The 14,866-nt window shown below is 36.8% G+C and overlaps 1 protein-coding gene across 1 annotated transcript; it reads left to right on the top strand.

The window, feature by feature from the left end:
* Positions 1–154: 154 nt before the first annotated feature.
* LOC129278668 (2-Hydroxyacid oxidase 1-like) lies at positions 155–14,440 on the top strand. Its single transcript, XM_064094973.1, has 8 exons — positions 155–407; positions 1,454–1,605; positions 2,392–2,653; positions 6,003–6,175; positions 6,582–6,673; positions 10,171–10,332; positions 11,250–11,319; positions 11,725–14,440. The coding sequence occupies exons 1-8, from the start codon at positions 223–225 to the stop codon at positions 11,802–11,804; spliced, it is 1,176 nt and encodes a 391-aa protein (XP_063951043.1). The 5' UTR covers positions 155–222; the 3' UTR covers positions 11,805–14,440.
* The last annotated feature ends 426 nt before the right edge of the window (positions 14,441–14,866 follow it).

The following is a 14,866-nucleotide window of genomic DNA, read 5'->3' as shown; positions in this document are numbered from 1 at the left end:
GTACGATTCCGTATTTCGAAGTGCATTGTCAATACCAAACACTTGATATTTTACAACACCAAGCCCAAAAGTAATTTTGCCCCCTATTAAAATACTTACCCTGGCCCGCTACGCCCCTGCTGTCTATAAACTAGGCACACCGCTCAAATAAAATGAGCAAAGGAAGAGCAAAGTACGATTCCGTATTTCGAAGTGCATTGTCAATACCAAACATGAGTATTAATGTTATACCTCAGTCTGCATGGCACAAGTTCGTTCAATATGTCGGATGTCCTTGACAAACCTCGCAACATCCAGCAGTACGAAGATGGAGCGCAGAAGGTCTTGCCTCCATCATACTTTCGACATTATAACTACCCAGGGCCTGCCGGTCAGACATACAATGACAACAAAGCTGCATTCAAAAGGTAAATACATTAATAACATATTCTATGATCGTAATTTCTTGGCCGTATACTGATATTGATTATATTTTATATTAAATACGCTACTTCGTCAACCTGTCAACGTACATGTATGAGCAGAAGAAGGTCAATGGCCGTATACCGGAATGGAGCTTTTTTTTACCACTGAGATGAGCATGGTTGTTCATAATGCATGTTATTCTAAAACTGCCTGTTATCCAAATTAAAGAATACTTAATGTTCAGTCATGTCTGATATTTGGCAACGGGTAAAAAATAATAGCCAATAAACTAGAAGCTTTAAAGTTTCAAAAGTATAAATTAACACAATTCAAATAATTGAATGAAAGGGATTCGAACCCACGACCCTCTATATCAATGTCAGAAGACTAATCAAAACGCTCCAATAACGAGATGGCAGAAGGTGCCATAAGGTTTTAAAAACCTTTGCTATGACTCGGCTGGGCATTCATAGCGATCATGTTTTTTTTCTTCTTTTTTGCGAGCCATCAGTTGTTATTAGCTTAGCATGACAAAGATCACGTGAACTACTATGAACTCATCTATGCAGTGGTTCCGTTTTGAGAGTTGAATATCGCAGATTTGGTATACCAGGCAATTAGCTGACAAAACATTATTTTACGGAAAAAACCTGGATAATTGAATAAAAGGAAATTTCACTTGCGAAAAGTTTCTCTCAGGCTCATTAGAAAATTACTTATCCCACCCTGGGAGCATATTACCACAAATGCTATAAAAAAAGACCAATTTGATAATAATAACTCTAAAAGACCCGTTTAATAATGATAACTGTGTAGCCTCTTCTTACTAGTATAATAAGGCGGCATTACCGGGGCAAGGGGCAACCGCTCTCGACTTTTTTTAGTTAATTAGATTAGAAAAAAAGAAACAATAACTCAATACAGGTAGGGGGTTGCCACATTTATGTTGTGTTTCCCCTACTAAAATACATTGGCACTGCTCCTTCATTTTAATTAATATTACTTAACAGTTACAGCCATATGCATTCATATTGGTGTCCACATACAGGTATAGATTCCGACCGCATCTCTTGAATGACGTGTCCACTCGCCATTTGTCAACTTCTATTCTTGGGGAAACGGTGTCGATTCCCATCGGCATAGCACCCACTGCTACACAGAGATTTGCACATAAAGATGCAGAAGTTGGAATGGCAAAAGGTGCGTTTATCTTGTAAACTATTTATAAGGAGAAAGAAGAATCGATGGCCTGGGTCATAGTATCAGGGGGAGGGGTGTTGGCAGACGTTATTGTATTATCAAACCATCATTTCACCTTATATTTCACGCAAATTAAATCATTTGACATGGTTTTTTTTAAGGGAGAGAAGACAATCGGGAATTTGTAATCAAATATAAAATGTTAAGATATGTGGACGATACATCTAAGAATGCAATAAGTCCAAAGCGAGATGATATTTCAGTCCACAGATTCCAGTTTTTTTTTAGTTTCTGCAGAGGCACGTAAACGCTTTGTCGGGGGAATTTCATTTATATTTTGCATTTTATTCTCCGATTATAGTTGCCAATCGTACCCTTGGAATCGGACGTATTTGTAATTGTTCAATTTCTCTTAGAAATTTCCGACCTTCGCCCCATACTGTGGGCGTTTAAAAAGTAAAATAGTAATGGGGGTGCAATTTTGTGTCTGAGAAACTGAAAGGTGAAATTATTTGATAATGTCGAGGAAGGTACACGGGAAACCGAAATCAAGTTCTTGAAAGCCCGTGCAATCGTCAATACTCCATATTCATAAATTTTATAAGAATAAAAAAATCAAATTCTAAGAAGCGAGTAAATTGTAAAGCTCTTTAGAATATCAAAACATATATTGTCAATAAATTGCAAGGACGTTTCATCCGCAAGTTCATTTAAAACTATAAAAACATTGTGACTTTATCGACCACGAGTGTGGGTGTTTCTCTCTGTAAAACTTCGTTTGGACAGGAGCAGAGGCAGTCGGTGGGATCATGATCCGGAGCAGTTATGCCAACAAATTTCTGAAGGAGATAAGGGCAAGTGCTCCAGGAGTTGTCCTGTGGCAAAACGTTTACATTTGGAAAGACCGTCGTTATACCGAGGCGCTCATCAGGAAAGCAGAGGAGGCGGGGTGCAAGGCGTTGGTGATCACAGTGGATTCACCCAGTACTGGAGTTGACACGTCGGATTTCTATAGAAACTACATGATTTATAATCATGAAGAATGCAGGTATGTCCATGAGCTAATGCATGGTGTCCTCTGACCGAAGCATATGGAGGGGTAAAGCCTAAGCTTTGATTTTCAGTCAATTTAGGATTTGCGGGAGCCCGGAGGGAGGGGAGGGGGTGGCGTAGGGAAAATCATAGGGTTTAATTGTTGCCCCTACTTACTTCATTTGCCACCACCCCTGATCCATTCATCAAACTAGACTTACTCGAGAGTGTAATCATTTTAATGATGTCATTTTTTAAACGGTCATAACCTTCTAATTTCTTATCCTTCTGTCAAGTGTTTGAAGGACCAATTATGTTACTCTTTTTTTAGCTTATCTCAATAATGATGTCATTAATATGGACGAACTTCCCTTGATCTTTCCCCATCAACATTAATATGAAAAACATTCCAAGATTTTGATTTTAAGGCATTTTGGTCGACCAAAAAGGTATTGGTCAACTTAAATAATAATGATAATAATAATAGCGGTATATTTACCCAGGGTAGCCGCTTCAGTTCCGAAAACTGTTCTCCCAGCGGGCCCTGCTATTATTACCCCGGCTTTAGCTGGGCTGCCTAGGCGCTCAAGCATTCAAGGAATTAATCCTGCCGGGTACCCATTTACCTCACCTGGGTCGAGTGCAGCACAATGTGGATAAATTTCTTGCCGAAGGAAACTACGCCATGGCTGGGATTCGAACCCACGACCCTCTGTTTCAAAGTCCGAAGACTAATCCACTGGGCCACAATGTAATGTGAATCACTTGCGACCGGGGGATTTATGTGAGCTTAGAAAATTATATTAATTGGAAAGTGGAACCAGAACATTGTGATTATGGATTCCTCCATCATCAAGTTCATTACATTTTCAGTATTTTAATTCATTCCAATATTCCTGCAAAGTATAGAGGGCTGTATCTCAATATTAACTTAACACAAAAAATCAATTTCGTTCTCAATCGAGGATGAGGCGTAAAGTAGGTTCGGTGACCAAATATTTTTACTTCTTTTTCTTCTTCTCCTTCTTTTTCGTCTTCCTCTTTCTCTTCTTCCACTTCTTCTCCTCCTCTCTCTTCTTCTTTTTCTTCTATCTCTCCTTTATCTTTTCATTTTTAATCTTCTGTTTCTCCTTTTTGTCTTGCCCACCGGAGGTGAAGGCGAGACTAAGTGATCCAAATATCGTCCGTCCGTCACAAACATTCCTTTCGCTGGAGAACGCGAACGCCTATTTACGACGGAAGTTGATTTTGGAAGAGACTTTTGGGCCCGTCGTAAAAGACTGTCCTGCAATTTATATTATATGACATGAGGATTTTGTATAGCTTTCGCATCTGCAACGGAAACATCAATCTGCGGTTCGTGTGCAAAATGCTATGGTAACCGCGACATATCCGATTTAGGACGACTTTCTAGAGCCACATTTGGTTCCTCCCAGAGCTCCAGAGGCCGCCCGGGGATCCCACTTCCATTGACGAGTGGATACCAGGCGCGACCACGCGTAAAAAGGAAAAGAGTGGGCAAGTACGTTACGTATAGGCGTATATGTAACGTTATAAGGGTGTCAAAAACGATGTTTAAAATACTGAAAAAAGGGATACACTTCCAATACAAGTCTTGTAACAAATACTTGTTAAGGGATGCATTTTCATAATCTGGAAAAGACTTGCTTCCCTTGTTTAGGGTGCTTTTCGATACCCCATGGTCGCGCCTGGTATCCACTCCTCAATGGAAGTGGTTCCCCCGAAAATTTAAATCTAATCACCCATTTCGGGGGAAAGTAAAACATAATGCCCATTAGATTGTGTGCTAGAGGGATATCGATTGTGTAGGAGGAGCAGGTTAAAGAAAAAAAACCCGCAAATAGTCCTTAAAATATCCATGTTTGGGGTTAATATATACAAAAATTTCAGCTCGCGCTTTGCGCTCGCATCATTTGGTTAGTGAAATACATATGGTCTTCATTAATTCCTACAAGCAATCCTTAAAATGCTGGTCAGAATTTACTAAATTTTCAACTCGCGCTTCGCGCTCGCAATAATTGATTAGTGAGATGCGTATGTTAATCATTATTACAATGACTTCATGTATTTAGATGTAATTCTAACAAAATCAGCAAAGCACGGCACTAGCATTAGATGACTATGGCGAGATATTTATACTCTTAATGGATTCCTAAAATATAATAATTAAAATGTCCCTGTTTGGGGTCAATATATACAAAAATCTCAGCTCGCGCTTCGTGCTCGCATTTTTGTTTAGCGAGACAGGTACGTATCATGACTATAAAAAAATTGGTTATAATGTCCCTTTTTGGTCTGAATATCAAAAATTTTCAGCTCGCGCTTTGCGCTCGCATTGTTTAAACAGTGAGATACAATATCCGTTTAATGGCACTGCATGTCCGTAAAATGTCTCTATAAGGTCAGTATAACTGGCAACTGAGCGCGCTTCGCGCGCTCACTAAGTGACTCGAAATTTTTGCTGGTGCCCCCCCCCAATGCCGTGACCCACGGTACGCCACTACGTGCAAGACTCTTATGACACATAACTCCGCAACCGTAAGTCACTTTTCAACAAAACTTGGATTGTAGATGTACTAAGGGAACTTGCATGTTATGCTGCAGTCGGAAGTCACATGGTAAGGTCAAAGGTCATTTTCAGTTCAGCGTCAAAGTTTACATGCAAGACTCTTCTGACAGGTCACTCCACAACCGTAAGTCACTTTTCACCCAAACTTGGGTTGTAGATGTACTAAAGAGACCTGCATGCTATGCTACAGTCGAAGGCCACATGGTAAGTTCAAAGGTAATTTTCAGGTCAATGTAAAAGTTTAGGTCCAAGACTCTCTTATGACATGTAACTCCGCAACCCTAAGTCATTTTTCAACCGAACCTGGATGGTAGGTGTACTTAGTGGACCTGCATGTCATGGCACAATCAGAGTTTGCATGGTAAGGTCAAAGGTCATTTTGAGGTCAATGCTATGACAAATAACTCTGCAACCGTATGTCACTTTTAAACCAAACTTGGGTTGTAGGTGTACTTAGGAGACCTGCATGCGTTCGGAGGTTACATGGTAAGGTCAAAAATCATTTTGAGGTCAACATTAATGTTTACATGAAGGACTCTTATGACAAATGTTATTCCATCCCAGTTATTTCACAATTAAGTTTTAATACAATTCTGTTGCATGTCCTCGCAAATCACGATATTTCTGGTTATTTTCATAAGTGGGCGAGACACAAAATCGCTTATGCCTTGTTTATACTTGTCCTCTTTCCTTAATTCTCATTACCTCGTTCTACTTTATCCATTGATAACTTTTATCCTTATAATCATTTTACGACCTGTTTTTTCTGATTCAGACAGTCCGAGATAGACCTAGATCTGGAAGAACAACAAGAAGCAAAGAAAAGAGGAGACCCTAATCTAATAATGTTCTTTACGGCTCAGAAAGATCCCAGTATTACATGGAAAGACATTACTTGGGTTAGGTCACTCACCTCACTTCCTATCGTGTGCAAGGGTATATTGACAGGTATACATTGTGAACCAATGGACTATCTCAACCTTTCTTGTCTACTGAAGTTGACCGTGCCTTTACGACCGTATTGAATCTGACTTGGCATATGAGCAACTGAAAACTGCATTAATAATGGTTGACTTGAACTTGAAAATGAAATAAATCTTCATCGATCATATTCGAATTACGCGCTTTACGTGATGCGATTTAGACTTATTGGGAATGATGTACATTTGGCCTACCATAATCAAATCATTTTCTATGTCATTTGAAATTTTCTGAAAAGCCTTCTACATTATTTCGGGAAAAGTACGAGCCACTGTGGAAATTACGTCAGTGGCAGTGGGGACACATTTCACACTTTCAGATATGTAAAAGTAATTTTTTTCATTAATACTGTATTTAACTTTGTAAAATCTAGCTGAAGCAGCGACTCAAGCCGTTAATGCAGGAGCCAACGGTATCATCGTTTCCAGCCATGGTGGACGTCAATTGGACGGGGTACCTGCACCGGTAAGATACTACTACTACTACTACTTCTACTACTACTACTACTACTACTACTACTACTACTACTATTAATGATTAAATTCGTATGGAAATTTGAGGTGTAACCCTGTTATTTACAAGTATGCTCATACAGCTAGATATTTTTTCTTCGATATTTCTAGTCCCTTTAACATTAATATGTACATGTACAGCAAGTAGCAACTGTGTATTTCTATGTTGTTAGTGTGTTTGCCTTGTATTATTTTATTGTTTTGTTTGTTAAGCTTTATTTTTGTTGATATTGCCTTTTGTTACAATAACTCTGATCTGTTTTAATAAAATAAATTGTAAATATTGTAGTTTTACCTTGATTATGATTTAATGATTTAATAAAACATACAAATATAAAAAAAAATAATTAAATTCTTAATTTAATATTTATTTAGCGCACATATCCTTTGGTAATGGCACTCAAGGCGCACAGTGAATATTGGGCAACTTATGCAATACAAGTGAAAGAAATATAATAAATAAAACATAGGCCTACATACATGTAGAAAATCATCGAAATGATTGACGGGGAAAATTACACAATTAGTTTTGTATAAATTGGTAGTCAAATGACAAGTAAGCCCACAGAGGTGCTTGTTTCATATTAAAGGTGAGTTTTTAACTTGTTGTGGAATAGTCTAATGACTTGCAAAATCTGATGTCTGTTCTTGGAAATGGTCGACATTCTCTGAACGAAGACCAGGTCTACATGATCTCTTTACCTCCAGAATATATGATAGATATACACTGGTAGTTTTTAAGTTTAAACACCAAGGATAAGACTTCTTCATTTTAAGCTTAAAGACCAAGGATAGGACTTCCAATTTTAGTCTTTGTCAGCAGGCAGTGCAGTGTAATTATTTGAGAACTGTAGTTCTCAAATAATTATCCCATGGGGTGATAAAGCCCTATTCCACAGAACCATTGAAAGACCACTGAAAGACCGAAAATTGGCAAGGTCTTTCTGCTGTCTCCAAAATCAATGAAATTTGTTATCTCTATGGAATATGGCTAAAGCAACCCTGAATGAACTCTGAAACACTGATTAATACTTCTGTCTTGCTTAACTTAGACTAGTCCTACAGTTCTTTCGGAAATATTTCGATGGATTTTCACTAGTCTTTCGATGATCTTCAAGGATCATGGGTGTCGATACCGGGGGATGGGGGATATACACTATTAAAAAAAAAATGATTTTACAGAAAAAAAGATTTTGCAGAAAGTAATAACATAATCATTCTGTAAATTCATAAAAAAAGGAATTTTCTGCAATTTAACAGAACAGGTCTGTTTAAAAATGGGAAAAGGGTGTTTTATTAAAGAAAAAAATGTATGGTTCCATACACCAAATACCAATTTCCTGTAAGATTACGCAATATGGTAAGATTACAGGTGTTCTCGAGAATCTGCTGAAGGAACTTCTTTTATTTTAAGGATAAATTTTCTAACAGTGAAAGAAAGGAGAAAAGAAAGTTTCACGACCAAGAAAGGAGTAAAGAAAGAAATGAAAGGGAAATAAAAATTGTGAAATAAGATAGTATTTTAAAATATCATGTCAAACTCTTTCACAAAATTCGATTTTGCATTAAAATGTTCAAATTTTTGGTTCGCTCGCTTTCCTCGCTCTCATTTTTAAAATGAAAATTATACATTTTGCCTTTTATGCCATGTCTGCCCCCCCCCCCTTCAGACCAAATGAAAAATCCCTCACAGAGAACAATATTTGTGTCAGTCATCTCCCCAACCACGAATACAAATCAAAACCCATATCAAGGATCTCTCATGAGTCTCTAATGCAATGATTTCCGCACAGATTTTGAGAGACTGTCGAAAGATCATGGAAAAACTATACATAACCTTTGAAAGCTAATTGAGAGATGGCCGAAAGACCACTGAAAGATAATTTCCCTGAAAGATCGTTGAAAGTTTGTTTTAATTTTTGTTTAAGTTTTGGAGACCATGAAAACCTCGGAGACCTTTAAAAGATATTAATAGAAGACCACTGAAAACTCAGAACGTTTTATCGTCTTCTATGGGTCCTACGGTAGTCTTGTTCTCTGTGGCCCGTATGAGGGTTTAAGTCATTGCGCCGTTACCAAGTGAAATGGCAATGGATTGTCGCATACAGTATTTCTTTCCTTTTAACGAGAGCTCCGCTAAAAACCAAACAAGAAAAACATGGGTCATTTATACCTGTGGGCTGACAATACATAGAGAAGGATGAATATTTCTGGAAATGTATAAATAGTCATAATTCATAGAAGTGAAGTGGGATACAGTTTATCTGCAATGTGGTCGAAATATTTTGCTCATTTCTTCTGCAAACGCTTTTGTGGCTAACTTTGTTTCACATTTTTATCTTCAAATCTTAGAATCTAATGCGCCGTCAATCTTTTTAGCAGTATATAGATGAATAAAATTCCTTGACCTTTAGGAATTTATATTTGTAAGAATTTCAATTTGACATTTAAACCCTTGGGCAAGAAAGGCAATTACGATTCTATGGATATGGTTAAGTAGGCCTATAATCAACATTGATTGGTTTACCGGTGATGAATAGTAAGTATCACGAAAGTAATAGTTTTCTCCTTTAACATTTCTCAACTGCATGTTACTATTTTCTCACTAATATCATGCTCAATAAATAAAGAGTGAGAATAAATCCCACATTCGCTAGACGTCCAAGACATCAGCGACATGTAGCCCTCAACCATAACAGTACGTAATACTGTACTCCCGGGTATTTCAAAGCTTGTTATTCCGGGGGGGGGGGGGGCATTCCCCCGAGATCTCGGGGTCGCCCGATCGCCTCAAAATTTTGCACAGGGGTCAAGAATTATGTAATGTACAAAGTAGTATAGCTCAATTTACGAAAGTCCTTTTATTTTTTTATAATAATTAATGCTAATTTATGCGAGACATAGATTTTGGTATTTCTCACTAAATAAAGCCTCAGCAGGAATATCAATTTTTGGTACAAATGTCTTTCATAACTCCCTCATCAATTATTGAAAGAAAAAGATATAGGTTGTGGTAATTATTTCTCATGTATTTTATTGTTTTTAAATTTTCGTATGTATTTCTTTGTTTTTAGAATTTTTAGATGCGTGTGTGTGGGTGTTTGTGAATGTGGGTGAATGTGGTAATTATTTACACTATTTGAAATAAATGATGACACTTACTAGAAAGATCCTGATTATGTCGATAGGGTTATACACAGTCATATAAATATGATAAAGAAATTGCGAAATTTCAGTGACATGTGTTCGGTAAACGTAATCTGACACCCACATGGTAGGTCCGATTGCCATAAATTTGGTATCAACATGTGCGGGGAAAAAGTACCGACAAAAAAAATCGACATGGGTCATAATGCCCACCCCCCCCCCCCCGGAGTATTAGGGTTGAAAATAGTACAGGATCAATGCTGACTGGGCAGATTAATACGCTAAACTATTTTTGTCTCTCAGATCGATGCATTGGCTGAAGTAGTAGAAGCAGTTCGTGAACGTAACGTAGAGGTATACATGGACGGAGGGATACGGAATGGAACCGATGTCCTGAAGGCTCTTGCAAGAGGGGCAAAGGCAGTATTTGTAGGAAGGCCTGCTATATGGGGATTGGCTTGCGGGGTAAGTACTTGGCTTTTTTCTTAGCTTTTTTTTTTATTGTAAAAATTGTGAAAATACATGAAAATTTTTACTCCTACAACTTAGAAGAATAATCAAAGGGCCTAGCCACTTCGACTGTTTATTTAAAAATTCAATCGTTGGATCTTCGTGATATGGCATAAGCATGATAAGTGACATTGCATCGAAAGCGTCTAGTGTAGAGTAATTTACTGTACAAATTGTCAACGCGGGAAGGTGCCGATTGTAGACAGAGTAGACAGATTAAGACAATTTTCAACGAGTCAGAGTACGTATTAAAGACTTGTAGATTTGCATGTAATTAAAACATTTTCTGCAACTAGCCCAAAGTAAATTGAATGTATATTTTGGGAAAGGGAGTATACAGGCATGTCTTTCTTGATGACGTTGCTCTATAGCTTTGTATACAAGAGTATTTTGGTTATGTTTACATATCTTTCTTTTTTTTATTAAATATTTTGTTCTGTATCTGTAAAATTTATTAGCAAACAAAGCTTTTGAATCGCGAGCTGTTGTGCTTTAAAAGTGGTTCGAGCCCCCCATACCCTTGCCTTTTCAGAAAGTTGCCCGTACCTGGGGATACTCAAAGGGGACCACCCCCCCATATACACACACCCTCACACACACATTCATCGAGTCATGTTAGGTATGGCACCAGTATTTTTAAAGTGGGAGAGGTCATTGGCCTATTTACCCCCCCCCCCTCTTGATGCCCAAGGTGCGGCGATTTATTTTCTAACGGGGACCGGGGGCAAAATATAACTTGCGAGTGCACCCTTTGAAAATAAGTTTGATGACGATTAAAAATCATTTCTCCATCACTCCATGTCATGCTTTAAAAGACTAAATCAATCTCTATCTCATCTTTACACAAAATGTAGATATTTATTTCATTTCAGGGAGCTTCTGGAGTAGAAAATGTGTTGAGAATCTTACGCAATGAACTGGATTTTGCCATGAGTCTTTGTGGTATGAACATATTTATTCATGATACCTTCCATTCAAACTTATATTTAATGTTTAATGATTTATTTAGTTTTATCATAACAGTAAGAACGACGTTTTACACATGACATACATCTGTACTAAGATAAATATACATAATATGATACGTTAAATCCTGGAATATTTTTTATTTACAATTTGAAGCGTGAACATGTCTACACTGCGATTTTTACACGTTGTTCATAATGGAAATAATAATACATTCGGATATTTTGAAATTCAGATCTCCTTGGCATGCATGTGATTTTTGTAGTTTAGATAGCGAAAATTTCAATTGGCAACTGAAATGTTACCCTTATGAGCTCATAAACCTGCCTTTATAACAAGCATGACTATATATTTTTTTCTTGTTCACTTTAAACTTTTCAGGTTGCCCAGACGTGAATAACTTACCAAAGGATATTGTTGTGCATGAGTCTTTCTACCATTCTCCAAAGCACAAATTGTGATTTAATATTTCCTAATAATAGATTAAGGAACATGCTCCTCCTAAGGATCGGTGAATCCCTCAAAGTGTTGATCCCTATTTCAGTTCATTCCAACAGTATTGTGAAAGTCACTACAGGAACCAGTTTGGTAAAAAAATGTTATAATGAATTCTAACAACAATTTAAAGCTGTTTAATTCATTCAATATAATTGGCTGATCATAATCTTGCTATAGTAACTGAATTTGTCACGTTTGTGAATATAAAAAGTGTTTATGATACGACCCCTGGGTCTCGTCTTACAAAGAGTTGCGATTGATACGATCAACCTCAATTCTATGGAAACCCATCATTGTCATAATATTTTCTACAAGAAGATTGAACAATGCCCTTTGTAAACAAATTAAATTGAAGCACAATGAATTTTCAAGAAAACAATGAATGCATGAATCTACATCATACATGTAGTTGGAAAACATTTTGAACAATAGATGTTGACGTGCTGGCTTTCCATAGTTGTGGTTGATTGGATCAATCGCAACTCTTTGTAAGACGGGGCCCTGGAGTGAACATGGTTTCATGCAATGTGTTTACTGCGTGTTCTCAGTGTTTTTACAAAGCCCGGGGGGCCACTTCCATTGACGAGTGGATACCGTGCGCGACCACGGGGTCTCGAAAAGCACCCTAAACACGTATTTTCCATATTCTGAAAATGCACCCCTTAACAAGTATTGGCGTGTGAAACCCTGCCCTTAACAAGTATTGGAAACAAATACTATTGGCAAGTATTCCCAGAACTGAGCCCCTAAACAAGTTTATCCTCCCCGCATATTTGACCCTAAACACGTATATTTTTCCGAGCGAAATAAATACCCTTTTTCAATATTTTTGTGTTTTTGACACCCTTATCACGTTACATACGTATCCACTCGTCAATGTAAGTGCCCCCCCCCCCCCGGGTTACAAAGCGGACTGTGTGGTGATGTGACTCACACGATTAAAATACGGTGAAGACAATTCCACACCAGACACCTAGTGTGTTCACAGCATGGACCATGTGAAAATGTGATCCACGTTGTTCTAATGCTCAAACTTAAAGGACAAGTCCACCCCAACAAAAAGTTAATTTGAATAATAAGAGAGAAATCCACCAAGCATAACACTGAAAATTTCATATGAATCGGATGTAAAAAAAGCCCGGGAAAATAAGAAAGTTATGACATTTTAAAGTTTCGCTTAATTTCACAAAACATTTATATGCACATCCTGGTCGGTATGCAAATGAGGAGACTGATGACGTCATCCACTCACTATTTCTTTTGTATTTTATTACATGGAATATGCCTATTTTAATTTTCTCCTCATTGTCAAGTGAAACAACGACTAATTCCTCCCTGAACATGTGGAATTAGCATTGTTTAATACTATATAGTTCAGTCAAGTTTGTCAGTCCCTATTGTCAAATTTGTTTTAAAAGATGAAATATTGTATAATTCAAACAATAAAAAACAAAAGAAAGAGCGAGTGAGGGACATCATCGACTGTCTCATTTACATGTCACTGAGTTGTGCATATCCCTGTTTTGTGAGTTGTGCATATCCCTGTTTTGTGAAAAATAAGCGAAACTTTAAAATTTCTGAACTTTCTTATTTTACATCCGATTTTGATGAAATTTTCAGCGTTATATACTAGTGTGATTTTCTCTGTTTATTCAAATCAACATTTTTATGTGGTGGACTTGACCTTTAACAGTAGGAAGATGATTTCATACTGTGCTCATATGAACACAATGTGGAACGTTGTGTTCTTCCTAGCAAAGGTGCCTGTATTAAACTTTGAAAGTATGATTATATTATATAACTTGCACTTTAGTAGAGTGGGTGCATTTACGAATTTAAAAAAAAATAGAACAAAGAAAAATAACCGTCCTTTTTTTTCAATTTTCAGAGGCTTGGAATTGCAATATACCTCAGAATATACTATTTGTTTGTAGCTTTCCGAAAATTATGTATGTATGTAATCACTAAAGTTGTCAAGTAAAATGGCTAGTTGAAAATAAATATATAATCACTGCCGAGAGAGTACACTTATAATGCCTTCAAATGTAAAGTTCAGATGTTCACAAAGAATCAACAGGTAAAAAAACAACGATTTAAAGGTCACTTCACTTGTCTTAGATCAAAGTATTGATGATAATCCAATATAATTCGTATTATTGAATCTTTATCAAATCTTTAGACAGTTGGTGACTTCGACATCATAAAAGTTAGCAGACAACTTTGCTTTAAAGAGGAGCAACAAGATAATTTTAAAGATACTTATTTGTAGATATCTGTTCATCATTTCATCCTTATTTTTTCAGTTTTTATAGCAATGATACGCAAGAATAGATTCAAGAATCGACAGTGTAAATTTCCGCAAAGATGTTTTTCAACATGTTGTATATTTAATGTTACATAATTATATTTTAGTAAGACTTATAATTGAAATATTACATATCGACGTGAAAAAAGGATTACATTATTTTAATGTAGAAAATAATGTATATTGGTAATTTATTAGAATTGCATCAAATGTCATGGATGATTAAATTTCATTGCTAATTTGCAATACAACTGTGGTACATTCCGCAATTACAATAGAAATATGTGTAGAATGAAGTCTTGTTTAAATTATTTTTAAATGATATTGCACCTTTTCCCTCGTAAAAATTAACATTGAAATTTCCCAACGACTGAGAAAGATTATGATTTCCATTTTTGGATGGGGCAATATACTATAAATTGGACTATTCGTACCTTTATCACCAGTGGCGTAACTACGGGGGGGGGGGCATGGGGGGCACGTGCCCCCCCAATCGGCTGGCCAAAAAAAAAAAAAAAACGGGAGAAAAAGGAGAAAAAGAGGGAGAAGAAAGAAACGTAGTGGGATAGAAGAAATTATTGTACATTATAATGTTATATTAAATTATGTTATGTTATATTACATAAGAAATATTTTTTCATAACTTTATAAAACATAATTAGCTCAGGGCCTATTTGTTCATTATTCCTGGCACTCGCATTGTCTGTTTAACGAGATATA

Source organism: Lytechinus pictus, chromosome 2, assembly GCF_037042905.1.
Source record: "Lytechinus pictus isolate F3 Inbred chromosome 2, Lp3.0, whole genome shotgun sequence".
NCBI lineage: Eukaryota > Metazoa > Echinodermata > Echinoidea > Temnopleuroida > Toxopneustidae > Lytechinus > Lytechinus pictus.
Note: the sequence above shows the minus strand (reverse complement) of the source record. Positions and strands in the feature narration are given on the sequence as shown.